We start from the raw sequence: 22,488 nt of genomic DNA, 5'->3' as shown, positions 1-22,488 counted from the left end.
AATTTCAAACATGGCCGCTAGGTGAATATGGTCAATTGGCAGAATTCCTAACGACACCAGTCTTCTGCCAAAGGTACGCCTGTTTTCTGCCACGGTGTTCCTAGAGAGCACGGCCACCAATTCTTTCACTGACACCCCCTAAAGCCCTTAGTGGGAAAAAACAAACAAACTACAGCTTATTTTTCATGACATTGAAACCAAATTTTATATACTTTTTTGTTTTTGTTTTGCATTCTAATTCTGCTGGGTGGTTTATAGCATATTATTCTGTGGTTACTCTGTTTTGAATACACAATACTGCTTTAGAGACTGGGTTAGGGTACTTCTAGCCTTGGTCCAGAGCGTTAGTGAGTTCTCTCTCTCTAACGCCCTTTTGTTTAATCCACAGTGCCCTCTACAGATATGGTCAATGGTAATATATATTGATGAGATCTGTAGAGGGCACTGTGGAGTAAAACAAAATAATTAACGTCTAGCGTACACATTTCTTTAGAGAGGGGAGCACGTCGATATAATTTGCGACATAACATTTGTTCGCACGGGTGAATCAATGTTACCCTGGTGAAATGCTAACCTGCCGACGCTGGTGAATGCTAACCTGGTTAATGTTAACCACTATGCCTAGACCTAACCCTAACCTCAGTAAAACTATGCCTAACCCTAACCCTTAGTCGAAATAATGAAATGTAGAAATAGTGAGATTTCCCCGTTAGAGAGAACTCGCTAACGCTCTGGACCAGGGCTAGATTACTTCCTGTTTGCGGGCTCTTTAACTCTGCATGGCGTCCAACCGTTTATACTTCTAGCATAAAAAGGAGGCGTTGTTGTAACTCATGGTTGGCTCACAAACTGAACGCTGCAGGAACACAAATGACATCAGGTCACAGTTGCTACAGCTGCGAGTCCTTTTACTACAGTGATTCTCATCTTCTCAGAGAGGGTACAAATGGAAATCACTGGGTTCCATTGGTTCACTCTTTCTCAAGTTACAGACCCATATGGGTACAGTTGGTTACCAGTAAAAATAAAAAAGGGGGTATTTCACTTCCGGTGCCATTTTAACATCTACTCTGGATTTGATGTGCATTCCAGAAAGTTTTTTTTACCTTCTGGGGTAGGCTATAATCATTATAGTATTTCACATAAAGTGAAACGCTGTACCCCGTTAATGTCAGATCAGTGCTTGGACTTAAAAACTGCAGTACACACACTTAAAGGACAACTCCAGAGTAAATAACATATATGCTAATTTTCCTACTTATATTGATCCCAAATTACTTGCCATGGGGTCTATTTTGCAGAATTGCCCTGCAGTTTCCCCAGCAGCCCTCATAGCACAGAGTGGAGCCCATAAGCATATCGCTTTCACACGATTTGTTGCGGCCATCAATCTGTCATTGGTTGTCATTACACACGCATATATGCCTTGGTTGTCCCACACGAGCCACCACAGTCTGCTAAACAGTTGTTATGTGTTTTGCCAAGTCCCGGAAAAGACACGCTGTGATTGGCCAGGTACGGTCACTTTGATTGGCAGTTGTGCTGAACGCTCACCCCAAAACATGATTTACAAGACTGTGTGGGACAATCAAGGCATGGATGTGTGTGTAATGACAACCAATAACGGAGTGATGAAATAAAACATGTTTTTGACTGCAACCAATAGCGTAAAAGCGATGTGCTTATGGGCTCCGCTCTCTTATGAGGGCAGCTGGGGTAACTGCGACGACACAGGCAATTCTGCACAATAGACACCATGGCAAGTCATTTGAGATCTTGGAAATGAGAGTTGGAAATGAGCCTATATGTTATTTCGTCCGGAGTTGTGCTTTAAGACAATGAAAACATGAAAAAGAAGTGCTGTGAGCAATGGAACGGGATGTGCACGGGATTTGTGTCTTAATTCCTCCAAACACGAGTCAAACTCCTATAACTAAACTGAATGCTACAATCAGAAAATGTGCTACAGTCGTCTTTGCTCCACAATCCATCGGGTTGGTTGGCATTTACATTATATTACATTCTCAGAAGCCTGGTTTTTATAAGCACTGTTACTGCAGGTGTGTGCGTATAAACACTATGAGAGTGAGTACAACAAACACAGTTTGGCAAAAAATTATTTGTCGCGTCAAAAGTGACATTCCCTTTTTTGTTTCTTTTTACATTCTCTGTGCTCTTTTCGTGTCTTTTTTTTAGTGTCTTATGTGCAAACGTCAAAGACAAGTAATGCTCCGAACGAGGGTGACATCGACAGTGTACTGCAGCGTCAAAGATTAGGGCTTCGACCACTCAATTTGCTTGTCCCTCAGGGCTCTGTACTACTGTCCTATCTGTTTTCTGTTATTGTGGGTAACGGCTTTCGTTGAAAATAGCCGATCGACAAGCTCACGAGAGTTATGAAGCCATATAATGTGCCAATTTCCTGCTATCTTCTGCCAAAGCTTTCCCCACAAAACGGACGCTGGGGTTTAAGTGGTTAACTTAAGATTTAGTTGCTGTCGGACTGAAACCTTGTATGTCCAAAACTGTTACTTTTTCAAAAATAGCAAGAATAGCAGCATCGTATGGGATCTACAAGCTCACTGTTGTAGACCTGTAGATCTGCTATTTGCGCTACTTTTGCTGTGACACTGTCACCATAACGAAGTATAAAACAGGACATTGATTTATGAAAAACAAAAAAAGGAAAAAAGATTAAACATGGAGTTACAAGGTTTCTTCCCGACAACAGTGGCTATTTATAGACTCAATCATATATAATATCGTCACTGTCGGGCAGAAACCTTGTATCTCCAAGTTCCAAATTTGTATCTGCTTGTATCTGCTTCATCATACAAGACTGTCACACAAAACTAGTGAAAATAGCAGATCTACAAGCACACAACGCCTCGCGGCCGGAGGCGTTGTGTGCTTGTAGATCAGCTATTTTCACTACTTTTAACTAGTTTTTAAAATAATAATAAAAAAGGAACGGTTTTGGACATGAACGACAATATATTTCTCCCGTAGATAACATTTTTTGGTGAGTACAAACTATCTTGACAAAAAACATGGCAACCTTTCTCTGAAACCATGAAGTCCATACTAATAAAATCAACCGAACATAATACAATTATTATGTGAAACCAAGTGCCCATTCCATGTACGTATATATATACACTGTATATCTGTGTATATATATATACACTAGATAGATGCATTACTATATCCCACAATGGACTAGTAGACATTCCTACTTTTGTTCAGTCGTGTGTAGCCAAACGATCAGTGATAATAATGATGATTATTATCGGTTCTTTGGGGCATATTTGTCACTATACATTTTGCTTTCTACCCCAAAACATCTGGTGACATCTGAATTCAATGTCAGGGACCAAAACTGTCTGGAAACAACAACAGAGATATTTAAGCAAAACCAGTGCAGAGACAAAACGCGAAAGCATCTGTCGTAGATTTCAGCCTTGGCCATTCAAAACAGCAAATATACAAGCTCACAGTGTGTCACTTCGTGCCACGCTGTCAGCTTGTACATCTGCTGTTTTTTTTTTACGTTTCTGAAGAATATTGAACGTGTGACTGTGAGAACTACTGATTGTAGAAGGCATTTGTAGAATCGCCCTCAGGATTGGTTTTCAAAGCAGTAGGCTTATTTTTAGGGCTTTTAATAATAATACAAATAATAATTAATAACTAATCATTATTAGGCGCTCCACAGCCCCTACGTTGAATTGTACTTTCCCCAGACGTATCTGTACAGGCAGACATCACAGATCGATCCGGGCTACGCAAGACTAACTATTGATAATCCACGGTAGATCGTTCAGTTCCGACGTACTATATGTGCAAATAGTCTTAAAATATAATCATACTCATACACATGCAATAGTAAAGATACTTAAAAGTCTTAGGATTTTTTAAGGCCAGTACGTTTATATTTAGACATCCTACAATTAGAGAGAAAACCTTAGTAAAAGCAGCTAAAGTTTGAATTTGCGTACGGCTGGTTATAGCCCTGTTCACCGTTTGACACTGTTGAACGACCCATGACATCCCCCTGGTGTTTACACAGGGTACAACGGGGGTGTATGGAAGATTGTGGTTATATAAAGGATAGTGACCGCTTTCTTCTAAAAAATAGACTTTTCTTTGTGTACGTTATAAATTGGGCCAATAAAGGGGGAGAGGAGGCAGGAGGGTCTCGTAGCTACGCTAATAAATCACACGTTTTTTTTTTTTTTTTCCTTTTCTTTTCTTGGAAGCGACGCTACGCTTCGTTTTGTTGCTCGTTCTCGTGGAAGGGCCAGGGGGAGGAGTTTTCACGCGACACAACATGTGACAATGCTCATCTGGAGGCCAGTGGTGGTCTGTCTGGATTCCTCCAGAGCAATTTATGCTTTAAGTGTCATGCGTCGACCAATGTCTCGCACAACAAAAGTGACGTCAAAACGAAAGAAAAAAAAAAGAGTCACAGAAGAACCTCTGCTGCCGGTGTCACGACACCTCTGGAAGAACGTTAAGGTTGCAGACGGCTACATTAAAATGTCTTGTATTCTGATTGGTCGGGAAGAGGGCACAAGGGCCGTTACTTCCTTGTTTACGTTTTGTGGTGATGATGCTGTCACGTTGGGGAGGGCGAGTCGCAGACGCTTTACGAACACTCAAAACCGCCTCTCAAGAACGTTGGGAGACAGATTTGGGCAACGTGTTGGCCGGTCGGCAAATTGTCGCTGGAAGCGCGAACCTTCAGAGGTTGTCTTCGGAGCCAGCTTCAGAGGTTATCTTGGGGCAGAGGCGTCAATTGGGTATGGCGAGGTATGGCAGCAGGGGGAAACATTTAAATGTACTTCTTAAAATAAATTCATCATGCCTTCTGGCTTCTGCTAAGGTATGGCAACATGACTGGTGTCTTGCACGCGCACGTGCACGCGCACGCAGTCATGTTGCCATACCTTAGCTTTTTCTGAACTGACGCCACTGATCTCGGGGGCCAGGTTCATAGGTTAGGGGTCAGGTCCAGAGGTTATCTTGGGGGTTCAGAGGTTATCTCGGGGCCAGGTTCATAGGTTAGGGGGTCAGGTTCATAGGTTATCTCGGGGGTTCAGAGGTTGTCTCGGGGCCAGGTTCATAGGTTAGGGGGTCAGGTTCATAGGTTATCTCGGGGGTTCATAGGTTATCTCGGGGGTTCAGAGGTTATCTCGGGGCCAGGTTCATAGGTTAGGGGTCAGAGGTTATCTCAGGGGTTCAGAGGTTGTCTCGGGGCCAGGTTCATAGGTTAGGGGTCAGAGGTTATCTCGGGGGTTCAGAGGTTGTCTCGGGGCCAGGTTCGGCGGTTGTTCCTCTGGTTGTGTCCTCGCTGTGTCCTCGCCACCTCGTCGTCGCCGCCGCTGCCGCTTCCGCTGCGCTGCTGCCGCAGCAGCCGGTCACGTGACTCCTCGTGGTGGCCGTTGTGGGGGGCGTGGCCTTGGAGGGAGGCGCGGTCCCGGGGGGGAGGAGCAGCGTACCTGTCCCGGTAGGAGCGGCTGTGGCGGGGAGACGCGTACTCCTCCTCCTCCCCTTCTTCCTCTTCTTCTTCTCCGTCCTCTTCCTCTTCTCCGTCATCCTCTTCCTCCTCCAGGCGCGGGCTCCGCCCCCTGTTGCTCCGCCCCCCGTTGCCGTGGCAACGAGACGTGAGGGACTCGCTGGCCTCGTCGGATGGCATCAGGCTGTCCTGCTCCAACGGGGAGCGGGCCCCGCCTCCCCCCGGCTCCTCCTCCCCCTCTTCTTCTTCCTCCTCCTCCTCCTCCTCCTCGGCCTCCAGTCGGTTGTTCTGCTTTCATCGTCGGCGGCGGCGTGGGCGATCGATGGAAGAGAGAGAGAAAGAGAGAGAGGGGCAGAAGGGAAAAAGGAGACAGAGAGCTGCGTCTTAGAAACCAGGACGTCGGTGCCCTCTGGTGACAGCTTTATGCACAGCAACAACACACAAGATGGCTTCTCTTCCCAAAGCCGGTGTAACATATAGGCCTACGTAATAATAGCTACAACGCGCTATGAACACAGGATGTGGGTGAGACGCTTCAATGGGTGGGGGGAGGGGCTGATCTTGGAAACAAAATGCGAGTGCGTTGATTGATATCATCATCTCCGCCATACTGTACCTTAACGGGCTAGACCACTTTGGTAGAGCTTTGGGTTGTGAAGTTAGCTTACCTAAAAGGACAACATTGTTTTTTAGTTTTTACAACAAGGGTTCATATTTTTTATTGTAATTCGAGAAAAGAAAAGATGAGTGCTAAAACATTTTCATTTACTGCTTTCTATCGTTTTAGCCATTTTAGTGATTTAGATTTTCAGTGGGTGGAGGGGCATGCGTACAAGTGGCTTTTTAGACACAATAATCCAGTGATGTCTTTATTACAGTAACACTGCTAGCACACATAAGTCATAAGTAGTGGGAATGGGCTTATTGTGTCTAAAAATACATATTTAGCTACTTGTACGTATGCCCCCACTGAAATCTAAATCATTAAAATAGCTAAAACCATAGAAAGCAGTAAATTAAAACATTTTAACAGTCATCTTCTCTTTTCTCTGATTACAATCTAAAATATGAACTCTTGTTGTATAAAAACAAAGTTGTCCTTTAATGTAACTCTATACGGCAGTGGGCAAGACATAATAAAAAAAGGTTGTTCCAGTGATTAGAAACTAGAGGATGACACAGGAGTGGATTTTCACTCCTGTCCCGTCCCACTCCCGCAGAAAAAATCCTGTCCCATCCCAATCCTGGGCCAGAGTAAAAAAATAAATCCCATCCTGTCCCACTCCTGTACAATGACTCCTGGTCCCATCCCGCTCCTGGTCAAAATCACTCCCGTTCACATCCCGCTCCCGAAAAAAAAAAAAAAATTTTAAATCGCGCAGATTTTTTTTCTATTTTGATCCATATTATATTTGATATCATGTTTATTATTATATTATTATATAATGTATAATTTTATAATGTTCGCAGTTCAAAGACCTCACTTTCGTGTGCAATTTATTTCTGCGATTTGATGAACTAGTCTGGGATGATTCCCGCTCCTGCCCACTCCTGTTGATTTTCATTCCTGTCCCGTCCCGATCCTGGCATTAATACAAATTTGACTCCTGTCCTGCGGGAATCCCACGGGACCCACGGGAATTCCTGTCAAATGTCATCCTCTATTAGAAACTGATCATTCAAATTATGCTCCTCATTGACTTACATTGTACAGCAAAACGTCTCACTCTTTTAGCCCGTAAAAAAACACAAACAAGGCTGATTCAGACGAAATCACAAATCACATTTTCTTTTTTTTTAATAATGAAAATGTCACCTAAAAAGCAGTCTGCTCCCATGCATGACCTCAGTTCGGGGCTCTCCCCAGGTTGGCAGAGGGAGAGCAGAGCCCAGGATTACAGCTTAGGCAATTGGCACTGGGTGAAAAATGGGTTACAAAATCGTGGGATAAAAAAACCAAGAAAAAAAAATCATCTTCCTGTTGATTTTACTACTAATCCTACTACTACTAAAATAGCTAAATCAACAGGAAGTTGACATTTTCATATACATATAACAATGTTCTTTGTTTGTGTTTGTCTACGCACTAAACGAGAGCTGTTTAGTGCGTCAAATAGGAGCATCATTTTTATGATCAATTTCTGATCAATGGATCGATTATTTTAGATTTCTTGTCCACCTTGGGAGTTACATCATGGCAACGGTTACTACAAAACCCCAAAACCTCTACCAAAAAGCTCTCGCCCTACGTATTAGCTTATATTGTATAAACTGTGCATTATAGTTCCAACCAAAAAAATTGTAATCTTAAATTCCAAACAAATTTAAGAAGGTGATGTTGTTTAGGCATTCATTCATTACATCTCTTGGTTATTAGTGCTTGCCGTTAGCGAGCGTCTTCACTTCCAGATTGCGGTACATGCCACTGTGAAAGGGTGCCACATTCACAAAGCATGCTTGGTACAGAGGCTGACATTCTATTTCAAGCACAGGAATTCTGATTGTTGCTAATTACATATGATTACACTGTTACAAGACAGCTAAGTTCAGTACCATAGAATGTATTTTCATCTTATGAATACTGCTCTAGTGATATGTAATATATTAAAGGGATAGTTCACCCCCACAATGACTTTTCTTCTATCGATTGGAGACTTGAATTCATGGATATTTTTTCGTTTTTGTCGCATTCCTAAGCCAATAATTTGAGAAGAATCTTTGTGTTTCCATAGGGAACAAAGTTAGGCTCTGTGTGTCTCCATAGGGAACAAAGCAGGCTCTTTGTGTCTCCATAGGGAACAAAGCAGGCTCTTAGTGTCTCCATAGGGAACAAAGCAGGCTCTTTGTGTCTCCATAGGGAACAAAGCATGCTCTTTGTGTCTCCATAGGGAACCACTGCTGGTCATCAAATTGTTGACTTAGGAATGCGACAAAAACTAAAGGAATATATCCATGAATTAAAGTCTCCATGGGGTGTGTAATCCATAGATAAAAAGTATTTTTGGGCTGAACTATCCCTTTAAGTCCTGTTTAGACACTGTTAAAATAGCTGATCTAAAAGCTCACATGCTTGTAGATCAGCGATTTTCTGCCATCAACTATATCGTCTCTGTCGGATGGAAACGTCATATGTCCAAAACGTTTCAGTATTCAAATTAAAAAAAATGTGCAAAAGCCAGCAGATCTACAAGCTCAACGCGTCACAAAGCGACCCGGTTCGAGTTTGTAGATCTGCCAGTTTTGATGCTTTTGTGTGACGCTGTCAGAATATGACAGTGTTAGAATATGGATATAAGATATTTCTACCCGACAACAACCATATCGTCGTTGTCGGGTGGAAACCTCGTATCTCCAAGTTTCAAGTTTGTACGTTCTTTCGCAAAGTAAAGCCCTGCTTCGTCATATGAGGCCGTCGCACAAAAGTAGTGAAAACAGCAGATCTACAAGCACACATCGCACCCGCGAGGCGTTGTGTGCTTGTAGATCGGCTGTTTTCACTGGTTTAAATCATTTTTAAAATGAAAAAATGCAAAACGAACAGTTTTGGACATACAAGGTTTTCATCTGACAACGACGATATAAACAGTAAGCTAACTGGAGTAAGACAAACATACATCAGGCCTATTTAAGGTGTCACAGAAGACAACGTCTCTCCTCCTCCAGATGAAAACTGCTTTGTGAATTTTCTCCCAAAGGAAAGCTTTGTAAGAAGAGCTGTGAACATTTCACTGGAAGGAATGACAAAAGAAACTCGGGCAAAGGAAAAAAAACAGGGATGCACTGAAGAAGATATAAAAGCACAGTTATCGTTTTAATATGACGCGGGATTCCACAGAGTGAATGACAAATAGGTTTTTCATTCACTGATCCATCCCGCTGGTTGTTGTGGCCGGCGGCTCTAGGAGGTGGAGTCGGGAGGTGGTGTAAGGGGGAGTTGGGGGGTTTGGGAGGGGAGAGGGGTGGAGAATGCATATCATATAAACCCTACTACTCACCCCGTTTTGTACGCGATCATTCAATTAATTCCTGTGTTTCAGAAAACTGCAAAAATGTTAAGCAACGGATGAGTGAGAAGACATACAGTCACACATACTGTACATACTGGGGGAGGGGGCAGATACAGAGCAGGGGTCTTCAATGTTTTCAGGTCAAGGACCCCCTTAGCTGAGAGAGAGATGAAGCAGGGACCCCCAGATTCCATATAGTTTCATCGTTTGACAGCACAATCATCTGTGTATTTTGGATTCATGTCAATTTGTGTTATCAGATATGTAATCACTTAATAAACTTGACCTTTCACTCTGTACTTAGTGTGCTCTTTTTTTCCCCTCTACAACAAAACTTTTTGCTGAAAATAGCCGATCTACAGGTTCACAACGCCTCGCGCTGTGAGCTTGTAGATCTGCTATTTTTGGCGAAAGTTCTCTGAATATGGACGTTAGGGTTCAAGTGGTTAATATAAAAAAGGAGAAAAAAGTTTCTATCACACAAAGATTTGAAGGACCCCCTGTAGTAACTCTGAGGACCCCCTAGGGGTCCCGGACCCCCTGTTGAAGACCCCTGGAGTAAAGACAACAGGAGTGACAATCTGAGATGGGACACGAAGACCCACGACCCCTGGTAAGGACTAAGGACATGTGACACACAGCACATTCCAAATAGGGACTTCTACAGCAGAGGTTTTCAACCTTTTCAGGTTTCTTTTGAATCGCAGGGACCCCCAAAATAATCATATTTGAACTGGGGACCTCCCACCCTGACAAGCACCCTTTGTCAAGTCCCACCCGATGTCCTGCCCCTCTTCACACCCATTGGTTGCTGTGTCTTGGTGGGACACTCGGTGGGACACTCCATCCACTACCATTTTAATCCAGTTGCTTTGTATTGTTATTCTGTGTGTTCAATTCTAATTTCAAACTTGGTTTCAGTAAAATGGAGCTGCTCAGTGGCAGTATAGTGACTCAGCATGTTTTTAAATGTTTCTATTTCTCCAAAAATTATGTTTTAGCAAATGTAACATAAAAAAGGCGGAAACAGGGCGGGACAAGGCAGATGGAGCCTGCTGGTTGGTCAGTCAGGGACCAACCAGAAGGCTAACAAAGGGTGAATTGTAGCAGTTTTGTTTGACTCGGTTCCACAGATGAATATTGTGAACTCCCCCCCCCCCCCCCCCCCAACACACACACACACACACACAAAATCCCCCTGGGGGTCCTGACCCACAGCTTGAGAACCACTGTTTTTTATCTACAGTCACATTGTGCTGATGTTTAGGACAAATCTTTATTTATTATGTATCATGCAATTTATTATGCTGTTTGAGGCAAAAATCCAATGTTTTTCAAACTTTTACAATTGAAGGACCAAGGGAACCAAATGGACCCGTCAGGGTGCATTAGGTTCCATGTGTGTACTGTCAGAGTTACAGACCTGTAAGGGTCAATTTAGGACCCATGAGAGTCCCTGTGGACCCCACTCTGAGAACCCTGTTCTATTGTTAACATTACAAAGTCACCGTTCTATTTCGGGCCTCCCTTCACCTGCATGTGTTCTGCATACATAGACATAGAAAGGTAGACGCCTCCTCCGGCTCTGGACATTTTTAGGGCAAGCTTACGGAATTCTGAAGCACGCTTCCCACGTGTGTCACAGAAGGGAAAGTTCAGCAGGCAAATCAGATGCAGGACTCCCTCTTTTCCCAGGGGCACTTGCTTTGGCAACGTAAACGTTTGTCTCCTCATGCCAATAAAGTTAAATTTTAATTGAATATAAGTCCCGGAAAAGACACGCTGTGATTGGTCAGTAGTCACTTTGAGTGGCAGAGAGCCTTCCACACTTCCACCAGCCCTTTTTTTTTTTACCAGTCGTGCCAATTAATCTAGCTTTCTAAAACTGTTAGTTCCATTCCTTGATTCTGATTGGCTGGTTTCCCTTATTTGCTGTGGTATATGAGACTATAACCCACACCTTGAATAAGTTTATATCAAACCCAGGTGCGTTATTTCTTTCCACAGTGTTCCACAGTGCACCAATTATCTGCACCTGTGTTGTTGGCAAAAAAGCTGGGAACTAATTTCTTGTAGCTGGGAACTTTCTTGCAGATCTTGCAGTGAATTATTAGTGAAATAGAGCCGTTTTAATTGGTACATGTCTATGATTTTTCATGTTGCCCATATTGTAACCGTTTTAGAAGAGCAATAAGCCACGTGAGGCATGTGGTTACCTGTATTTTATAACGGCTGAGAGGGTTGGAGACACCCGGCTGCGCCTCGTGTCTCACCACACCTCTCAGCCGTTATAAAATACCAGGTAACCACATGCCTCGCGTGGCTTATTGCTTCATTTTATATCTGTGGTGTTCTGTGGTGTTCTGTGCCTCTGTGCGTCCAACGCAGGGTTAACTCACCTGTATGCTGGAGGCCACAGAGGGCGGGGTCATCAGGTGCTGCTCCAATAAGGGGTTGAGAGGGGAGGAGCCAGGCAGGTGAGTGGCGCGCCAGTACACCTCCAGGTACTCCGTCAGGTGTTCACACGCGTCCTCCAGCTGGTTCTCGTCCAGAATGACATCAAACATGTCCTATAAAATTACACAAAACATATTGTATAAATGGCTCGAATCATATCCTAGCTACAGTATATAAATGACACAAAACACAATCCTAAAAATGACAATGAAAATATCCTATAAAATGACACAAAAGATATCCTATAAATTACATCAAACATATCCTATAAACATTGGTTCTCAAAGTGTGGTCAGGGGGAAAATGAGTTAATTGTTTTTTTTACCGTAATCATGTTATTCCATCCATTAACCAGAGTCAAAAACGAAAACGCCATTATCAAGGAGACAAGAAAAAGGAATTTTCGAGCGATACAAACAGCGGCGTAGCCAGGATTTACCAACTGGCTAGGCCTGGCACAATTTGGGTGGGCACAGATGTGAGCTTGTACATCGGCTATTTTAAAATAGCGAACATTTAAATATTTACAGGGACACAATACAGTCATATGTCATGGAAGTGGACTTCCCAATATGGAGACGTTTTAATTTTAAAAATCGCTTCATAATTGACTAAACTATGATCAAATCAAACTGTGGTGTCTTTCTTTGCTTTCCTAGATAGCCGCACTGCACCACGCATCGCCGTGCCGCACCGCTCTGCGAATGTTTTAGTTATTTTTGGGTGGGCCCAAAAACGAAATGGGTGGGCCTAGGCCTTTGTCAGGCCCACCCGTGGCTATGCCACTGGTACAAATAAGCGATTTAGCGTGAAATCACACTGCTCACGGTCGGAGCTGCAGAGGACTCGAGATGGGATATCATAACATCAGATTAACGTAATAAAGCGGCTAGCCCGCAATTCACAATGTCTGGTTGGAGATGACAGAATAAGTCCACTCACCGGGGGACACTGAGACAGCTTGTCTGCAGCCATCAGCTGCACGTTTAGGTGCTTGCTCTGAGACTTCCCCCTGGACTTGATCAGTCTCTGGAGCACCTGAGAACAACCGCAGCAAAGCATCATGGGTCAAAAAGGTACAAGACAACAAAAGAGTTCAAGAGGCCGGTCTGTATGTTTTATTTTATGTCCATTGTCTCCCTCTCCTGGAGGAGGGAGGTAAGAGCAACAATGTCCACAACTATAATATGGTACTGGTGGAGAGTACTTAACTCTTTTACTGCTTCGGACGTTCCCGTTCGCCCCAATTTTGAACCAAGCGCGCTGCCAATACGGCTTGTTCTTTTTACCTTGTCTGATGACTGTAAGCTGATGAGGGGTCGCGCCGCCGTGTACAGTAAAAACATCTCCCGTAACGCTGCTTTCAAAAATCCACCGCACGTTAGCAATAATGGAGTCCCAAATCACTTCCTGGCTGTTTTCTGTGGATCTGTTCTAGAAAATGAATTTCTATGCTCTCAATGTATGGCAAGCGGAGCGGCCCAATTCACATTAATTCTTGCATAAGGCTGTCCTCTGCCGCCAGCTGGGCTAAAGTACACATATGAGCATCCATTGTAAAATTAATTAGTTTGTGAAAGAATCAATAGATAATTTTCTATAACATCGCAAAGGTAAGCTGCTTTTTGCTGGCACCAGCCCCAATAAATAAATAATAACATCTGGCAGTAGGACAGTTAAGTGACTTGTAAAGTCTGACCTTCACCCAAGCCCCCAGAACGGCTTGTAAATATTGAAGCCGAAAACCCTACTGGCCAAAGCTAGAACAGCAGGCGGGGGGGAACTACCGATACATGCACAAGCATAAGAGCGCGCTGCTGGGGTCTGCAATAGGGTTCAATGGACGGCGAGTGATGTTTGTGATGTAATTACGTCTCGACGTAAGTAAAATTGGCAAACTTTTGTTTGCCAATTTCCCCCACAATGCACCTGGATTTGCTTCTTCTGGGTGCTTCAAATGCCACTGAGCAACTTGCATTGAAATGAATAGCTGGGGGCAGGGCTATCCACTCTCTATATTATATATAACTCTATGCCTTCACCTGGAAGCTGACGGTGTTGCTTTTCCATACTCTGGAGAAGCAACACCATTATATTTCAAAAGACAAAAAGGCAAATCAGGAACAACAATGGGGGGAAAAAACATGACTTTACAGAGAAGGATATAGGGAATGTTCAACATAACATACTCCACCATACAGATGTACTAGTCATATTGTACTATTTTAGAAAAAACCTTGACAAATCTTCTCTTAAGAGGGTCCTTGACACAAACTATTTTCAAATGGATATCCTTGCGATGAACATGTTGGAGAAACACTGTGCTATACTGTAACTGTACCTTGGGAGAGGAGACCTTAACGTAGACAACGATGGGTGCTAGGGAAGTTTTGGCCAGCTGCGAGGGGTGATTTATGGTGTCCGCGTCCAGCACCACCAGCTGCAGGGTCTTGGCCAGCTCAAATATCCTCTCGATCTCACTCTGGACCTCCGCTGCATTGCACACACCACACACACAGATGTTGGGGTGTTTAGACTAGAGAATAGACTTGTATGCTTGTGTGAGCAGTTTTCATGGATTAAAGTTTTATTAGGTAAATTACCAATCTGTGATTTGTGAAAGGAGACCCTCACACAAGCACTCCTGTTTCATAAAAAGATATTTGCGGCGCATGTATAGGTTTGAATCATAGACTGTAAAAAATATGGACGGTGGGAAGCCATTGGTTTCTATGCTGCGAAAATGAACCTTTCGCACGAAGAAGAATCATCACACGCCTATGATCACAAGCCCCTCCTCCAGCATACCCTGCTTTAAATTGGACCATATTTCCACAAAACGCATATCATGAGTAAGGTAAGAAAATCTAATGTAAAAGTTTGGGGGAAATGAAAGGAATCCTGGAGAACCTGGTACCAGAACAGCACAACTAGCGGCCAATCACAGGAACTTTCATTTCTGTGTTTGCTTCATTTTTTAATCAGGACAACTTGCCCCCTGGTTTGAATCCTTGTGGGCTATTTTGTAATTCAGGAGTAGGTCAAGAGAAAGACATGTTGGAGTCTATGGAATCTTAAATGAATGCAATCGGTCGTGGAGGTTTTATGCAGAATGTTAGAATGTCAGAATGTATGCAGAATGTTACCTAGGCTGGAACGAGTGTTGGATCTCTCCATCATGGGTCTCTTGTTGAGAACAGATCTCTTGGCGAGAGACAGGTCTGCCGTCACACGTGTGATCGAGATCCTGGAAAGTGTCCGAAAATTACCACAAGCCGTAAGGTATGACATTTTTTCTTTAAAAAAAAAGAAAAAAAAAACAATTGCTGAGAAGCTGTATATTTACTGACCTTCCTTCAAATCTGTGCTTGAGGAAATCAAAGAGTGCTTTCTGCATCATATCTGTCACCTGTGTGAGGAGAGTCACATACGTAAATAGGCCTACTGTCACATACTTCATGATCAAACCAAAAAGCTGATTCAGGGAACAAACAAGAGGCTAAATATAGCTGAACTTATTAACCAAATCATTTCATGCTTGAGTGTAACTCAATCATCATGTGTTGGTGTGTAGTTCTCAGAGACAATGCAGCAGTCGATTAGCTGTAATAACTACATTGGAAGTTGGAACTAGGGATGTCCCGATACCACTTTTTTTGCTGACCAAGTACAAGTACGAGTACTTAATTTGAGTACTTGCCGATCCCGAATACCGATAGTGTTAAGTTAAGTTTCTGTACAAGTGCTTAAATAGTGTGTGGCGCTCCAAAATAAAATGCTTTAAATAATTATGTTGTCATGCCTAGAGTGAGAGAAGGTGAAAACACTGTTAATTAGTTGAACTAACACACACAAAACTGTGTCTTAGGACTTTTGATATGTTGTTAACAACATATTTATGAAACAAAATGGTATCTGGCGCTGCCGTGAGCAATATCGGACGAGTACGAGTAGAGCAAAATAAGCCGGTATCGGGGCGAGTACCGATTCTGGTATCGGTATCGGGACTTCCCTAGTTGGAACACAGGTTCTTTTTTTCCTCCATCTCCTGACAGAAGGTTTCTTCCATCCGACACAGAGGATATTTTTGAAGGTGTGTTCGGAGCACAGAACGAGGGAGGGGGGAGGGTGGGGGAAACTGGTTGTAGGTCTGCTGGAGGAGAAAGAGAGGGAGGGGGAGGGGAGAGGAGAGGAGAGGAGAGGCTGACCTCATAGCCCTTCAACGAGGGTCCCACGAGGACCACAGGCCTCATGGAGGGAACCACATCATATGGAGGGATGTGTTCCTGTAGCCAGGAATATAATGAGGAGCAAGGACAATGGAGACATATAGAGGAGAGACAGGGAGAGAGAGGGAGAGGGAGAGTGGGGTGGGCGTTAGGTTGATGGATTGGGCATTCAATCAAATTCAAAGGTGTTCCATATAATACTGTATATCGTTGCTGTGGGTCAGAAAACCGTGTATCTCCATATTTTAACTTACATTTTTTGTTGTTGTAAATTAGCGCCCCAGTGGATTATACTACAGCATCACAGAGTAGCAGATCTACAAGCTCTTTTGAGCTTGTAGATCTGCTACTTTTACTATTTGGTTTCCGCCTGACAGAGACGATATACTGTACATATATATAGACTATATTCAGTAGATTCAATGCAAACCAGAGGTGTCATTTCATTAAAACCAGTAAGACTCCCTAATCGGGAGATAAGCAACCGCCAGGTTGCATACACAAACTTTAGAAGGCAATCGTAGCCAATCAGGAGGGAATATGGGACCGATCCATGTTGATGACATGATTTTAGAGATACTGTGTACCGCTTTGCATGATTTTAGGCCAAAATCTGTAGGAGCAGTGTCCAAAAATGTGTTTTTAAAAAATCGGCCTCATGGTGGCGCTAGAAGAGGGCCATGTGAGAATTCAGGGCTGGAGGTTGTGAGTTGCCATCCAAGGAGTGTGTGTGCAAAGTTTATTATAAGAAAGGAAAACAAAAATGTTTTTGTAATTGTTCACCTATTCATAATGACGTGCACACAATAGAGAGAGCAGGTGGAAAGTGGTTAAAGGAATAGTTCACCCCAAAATGACTTGTTTTCTATTGATTACTCACACCATGGAGACCAAGGTACATTTACTAATACATTTTTTTAAATTTTTTGTCTTAGGAATGCGACAAATACAAAAACATATTATTGAACTCAAGTCTCCATGGTGTGAGTAATCAATAGAAAAAAAGTCATTTTTGGGGTGAACTTCTCCTTTAATGAGTGTAGGGTTGCAGGCAAAAACAAACAAACGCATGGCCATGGTTTGAGAGTTCTGTGCTCATGGTGATCTAAAAAATCTGATTCATCATGTAAAAACTAAATTAATATGGTTGCTATCCCCTCCTGGGGGTCCCAAATGACACCCCTCAATGCAAGTTATAAGTCAGGTTTATTCTGTTTTTAGAGACAGCTTTACTGTAGGGCAGCCTACCTGTTTTTGCTTCTGTTTAGCTTGTGTGAAAACAAGACAGTCAAAATTAATGAAGGAAGAGGGAATTGTAAGGCAGTCAGAAGGGGGACAAAGTAGGTTAGGAGGAAGAAAAAATAGAAAAGAAAAGAAAACATTATTTTCTGTATTTGAGGAAAAAGGGGATGGTGTTGTAGTTACTTACATTCCCCTGCAGATGGCGGCGTGGTTCTCCAGCTCCCAGTCACCATGTCACCTAGACTAGAGGAGTTGCCCCCTGATTTCCTGCCACACATCCAACAGAACAGAGCAGTAGAACCCAGAACTAAATGATCAAACATCTCAGTAGATTAACAGTGACTGTGACGATCATTTAACTGTTTCTCAAACATTTTCACGTCAACGACCCCCAAAACAGATATGCTGATATTGTGCATGTTCACTGGAACGACTCTGGTACACAAGTGGGTCTCAAAAGCCCCCTTTTCACAAATGTCTTCCCAGTATGGCTGCGGTGCATAAGAGCCTTGACATGAACATGTTTGGTGAATGCCTTCTTTAATGTCATACCTATGTTTCTGCTCCTGTTTGAGTCTCATGGCCTCCAGGCGTAGCGGGCTCGGGATGAAGGCGATGTCGCCGCCCTCTTTCACCAGACGTCCGATCCACCAGTCATTGTTAAACTTCTGTTGGTTCAACACAGCGGCAACAACTCAACAACACAGGACAATCTGCAATTTATCCATGTGTCAAGCTCAAAGTGGACAACATGCACACACATCATTGTGATTAACTACTTAATTGTGTTGTTGGTATTGAGCATAAAAATGACACAGGCGCTCTCCTGGTTTTAATTGCGACCAGGTCGCAAGTTACAATGAAAAGCTCCACTGGCTGTCCGTCACGTAACGTCACACTTTTGCCCCTACTCTTATCTCCGGCACCGTTGCCAAACTTTGCACACACACTCCTTGGATGGCAAATCCCAACCTCCGCTCCTGATTTCTCACATGGCCCTCTTCTAGCGCCACCATCAGGCAGATTTTTTGCAAAACAAATTTTTTGACACTGCTCCTACATATTTTGGCCTAAAATCACACAAAGCGGTACACAGTATCTCTAAAGTCATGTCATCAATATGGATCTGTCCCATTTCCCATATTCCCTCCTAATTGGCTACGATTGCCTTCTAAAGTTTGTGTATGCGACGTGACGGTTGCTTATCTCCCGATTAGGGAGTCTTACTGGTGGATTAACGCTGAAAGAGAACAGCATAACATAGACATGAAACTATTTCCTGAATATGTCATTTTTTTCTTCTCCTGTTATTCAACAACACTTACTTCTTTAATGTGCAGGAAGTCTTTGGCATCGAAGTTGACGGCAGCCCCTTGGACAGGACAGTCTTCATCCAGAGCCCCGCAGTAACTCACGTTGGTCTTCACCGCAAATGCTACGGGTTTGGACTGCAGGGAGGAAGAGAGACGCCAGTCAAAAGATGGAGACCACGTTAAACCACAGCTTTCCAGGCACGTAGCAATAGCAGCCAAATCAGTCGCATTAGGGCCCGGGGGGGGAGGAGGCCCACCACTGCTCCGGAAAAAAAGAAATACAACTTTTATTTTGAAATGCCCACCGGATTGAGAGGACACCCTACGAGTGCTACGGGATTGCCCAATCAGATCAGCTGCTTCCTGTTTACATTTAGCGGTAGGCATGAAGAATCTCTCTTCAGCTGAGACCTGCCATCAGGCTGTTTATCTGTAGTTTTTTACAGCATGGCTCTGAAACTAATATCTGATTTCTTTGGTGGGCCCGCCGCCCAGTTGAAAAAAGAAAAAGAGTTGTAGGCTACAGAAGCAAGTAGGATGATCAGTCCGTGACTCAGAGGAGGAACAGAATTTCCACTCAACTAAGGTAATTAATAGCATTTATACTGTACCTAATGTGTTCTGATGGCCGCTGTGCCTACTGTATTTTATTGTGTTGAATGTTTCGATGGCCGGCCGCTGTGCTGCCAACTGCTGCTATAGTCAATGTGTTGTTCTTGAGGTCAAAAGTAAACCGTAGAAACAGGAAAAAACATTGGTCCTGATAGTTGGATTGATTGATTGAAAAATGTATTATAAGGTTGCATAGGAAAGAGTCCAGTTTCATGACATGAATTCACTGGTACAAGGTCAACTATGTCAACATGTACAGTAAAGACAGGCGGATAAAACACAGTACTTTGCATAGGATATCATCAATAACAGAAAGGGAAAAAAATATAAAAAGAAATTGAAGATATTTAACATGGGGGGTAAGAATGAGTTTGGTCTTTTACAAGTTTCGAGTAGCAGCCAAGTTGAGCCAACTGAAGGTGTCGTGGGGGGTGCTGTGGTGAAAACCTCAGCACATCCCCTGGACCACTACCCTGTGGCCCAGGCCAATCTAAGTCAAATTTAAGTCACACTTTAAATTACAATTTAGGTATTTGGCAGATGCTCTTAATCCAGAGTAACTTACAATAAGCAAGGTTTACTTTTAACTTTATAAGTACACTATGAAGTATAAATGAGGTATATTAGTGAATGAAGTCAGTAAACTACTATACTGTACCTTGGCCCTGTCGAGCTGCAGCTGGGCCTGGCGCTCGGCTTCGCGCCGATACGCCTCGCGGTCCTCCTCGGCTGACAGGTCGGAATCCGAGGGTCTACTGGTGTAGGAATCAGCCGAGCCCTGAAGAGGAACAACCAGAGGTTTCATTAGAGGGTCTAGTGCAAGGGTCTTCAACGGTGGGTCCGAGACCCCTAGGGGGTCCTCAGAGTTACTACAGGGGGTCCTACAAATCTTTGTGTGCGAAAAACCTTTTTCCTTCTTTTTTTATATAAACCACTTGAACCCTAGTGTCCTTATTCTGAGAACTTTGCCAAAAATAGATGATCTATAAGCTCACAAGGCCTCACGCTGCAAGGCACAAACACAAATTGACATGAATCCAAAATACACTGAGGATGGTGCTGTCAAACGATGAAACTATATGGAATCTATGAACAGGTTGTGGGGGTCCCTGCTTCATCTCTCTCTCAGCTAAGGGGTCCTTGGCCTGAAAACGTTGAAGACCCCTGCATTAGAGGGTCTAGTGGTGTAAGAATCAGCCGAGCCCTGTGTCAGAACCAAGAACAGATCGAACCAGAGGTTTCATTAGAGTAGGGATCTTCTTCAACTCGGGGTCTGAGAATTGGCAGAGTTCTATACCAGAACCACAACCAGAGAGATTCATTTCATTAGAGGTCTGATGAGCAGAGTAACGATTGATTGCTGTTGATTAGTATGGTATTATGGCACCTCTCTAGTCTTTCCCACCCTTCAAAGCACTTTGTAATGTGCTTCACATTCACCCATTCACACACCTTTGGCAACTGTAGTAGATATTATATTATATTGAATAAGATTCATCATGTTATGTAGATTATGTGTTCAATTGATTATATTAATATCTAGGTCTTTATGATGATACTAATACTTGATAGTTAGGAGTCGAGAGGTCTTCAGTAGGCCTCGGTAACTGTTGTTTTGGTAAAGCCTATCTTGTTAAGGTACAGCCTTGGAGCCACACAGTATAACTCTAGTGTCTGACCATTCTTCTTGGCAGAACTACACTTTACCACTAAGCAGAGTGTTAAACTGTACTTCTGTCCATGATATCATGTTACATAAACTTGACCACCACCACCTAATACATTGTCTTGTCTCCTCATTTTCTCATTGATTATTGATTGATCTGAATTCCTCCACACAACCATCCTGCTAACCATCCATAACCAACCATCCTGCTAACCGGGAGCAGTTAGGGGTTCAGTCAGTGTCTTGCTAAAGGGCACTTCGACACAGGAGCCAGGAGGAGCTGGGCATTGAACCAGGGAGCTTCTGATTTCAAGGCGGCCACTCCCGCCCATGTGTGGATGTGCTCTTGTTTGTACAGTACCTACTACCTATATGTGTGCGTGTGTGTGTTTTGTGTTTGTAGCTATACAGGATGTGTGTACTAATATATTATTTTAGTGCGTGTGCACTGTGCACACACGTGTGTGTGTGTGTGTGTGTGTGTGTGTGTGTGTGTGTGTGTGTGTGTGTGTGTGTGTGTGTGTGTGTGTGTGTGTGTGTGTGTGTGTGTGTGTGTAGCTATACAGGATGTGTGTACTAATATATTATTTTAGTGCGTGTGCACTGTGCACACACGTGTGTGTGTACTGTGTACCTGTGTGTACCTGTGTGTGTACAGTATGTGTGTGTGCACATTGTGTAAGTGTGATGGGGTGTCTTGCTCTCTCTGACAGACCAAATATAGAACAGAGCATCAGGCACCCGTTTCCTCTTTTCTCTCTCTCTCTCTCTCCTGCGCACACACGCACGCACGCACGCACGCACGCACGCACGCACGCACGCGCGCAGCGCGCACACACACACACACACACACACACACACACACACACACACACACACACACACACACACACACACACACACACACACACGGTTGGCCCAAATCCATGCCATCCTTATCCCCCACAATGCAGCAGTGCAAACGTACACACATGCACTCCATCCTCCAGAGAATAACCCCCCCCCCCCCTCTCTCTCTCTCTCTCTTTCTCTCTCTCTCTCTCTCTCTCTCTCTCTCTCTCTCTCTCTCTCTCTCATTAGCAAAATATACTCTGTCACTGTCGGGTGAAATCCTTGTATGTTTTTATTTCATTTTATTGTAATTATCACTTTTGTATAGCCGATCTACAAGCGCACAACAAGTCACAGTGTTGTGATCGGCTATTTAGATTGTAGATCGGCTATTTAAAAGAAATCCTGGAGCGCTCTTGTGTGACTTATAGGTTGTTGATTTACGAAAGGACATTAAAAGTTGAAATAAAATGGAGATACGAGGCTGACCAATCCTGCAGGCTATCATTTATCATTTTAAGACACGCCCCCTCCCCACCAACACAACACCGACAGCAGCGAGTAAACAAAACAATCAATGACCTAGTTTAAATGCCGAGAAATAAACACATAC

At 43.5% G+C, this 22,488-nt stretch overlaps 1 protein-coding gene across 1 annotated transcript in view; it reads right to left on the bottom strand.

The window, feature by feature from the left end:
• Window positions 1–9,529: 9,529 nt before the first annotated feature.
• cacnb3a (calcium channel, voltage-dependent, beta 3a) overlaps window positions 9,530–22,488 on the bottom strand; it is a gene marked incomplete at both ends in the record, with an annotated part of 29,783 nt that continues 16,824 nt past the window's right edge. Inside the window, 11 exons of the mRNA XM_080734281.1 lie at window positions 9,530–9,559; window positions 11,925–12,095; window positions 12,925–13,020; window positions 14,324–14,475; window positions 15,129–15,229; window positions 15,333–15,391; window positions 16,191–16,285; window positions 17,641–17,720; window positions 18,006–18,121; window positions 18,779–18,901; window positions 20,037–20,156. Coding sequence (XP_080590407.1) covers window positions 9,530–9,559; window positions 11,925–12,095; window positions 12,925–13,020; window positions 14,324–14,475; window positions 15,129–15,229; window positions 15,333–15,391; window positions 16,191–16,285; window positions 17,641–17,720; window positions 18,006–18,121; window positions 18,779–18,901; window positions 20,037–20,156 — 1,143 coding nt within the window. The remainder of the gene's footprint in view (window positions 9,560–11,924; window positions 12,096–12,924; window positions 13,021–14,323; window positions 14,476–15,128; window positions 15,230–15,332; window positions 15,392–16,190; window positions 16,286–17,640; window positions 17,721–18,005; window positions 18,122–18,778; window positions 18,902–20,036; window positions 20,157–22,488) is intronic.

This window comes from Nannobrachium achirus (genome assembly GCF_963921795.1).
Source record: "Nannobrachium achirus genome assembly, chromosome: 9".
Classification (NCBI taxonomy): domain Eukaryota; kingdom Metazoa; phylum Chordata; class Actinopteri; order Myctophiformes; family Myctophidae; genus Nannobrachium; species Nannobrachium achirus.
Note: the sequence above shows the minus strand (reverse complement) of the source record. Positions and strands in the feature narration are given on the sequence as shown.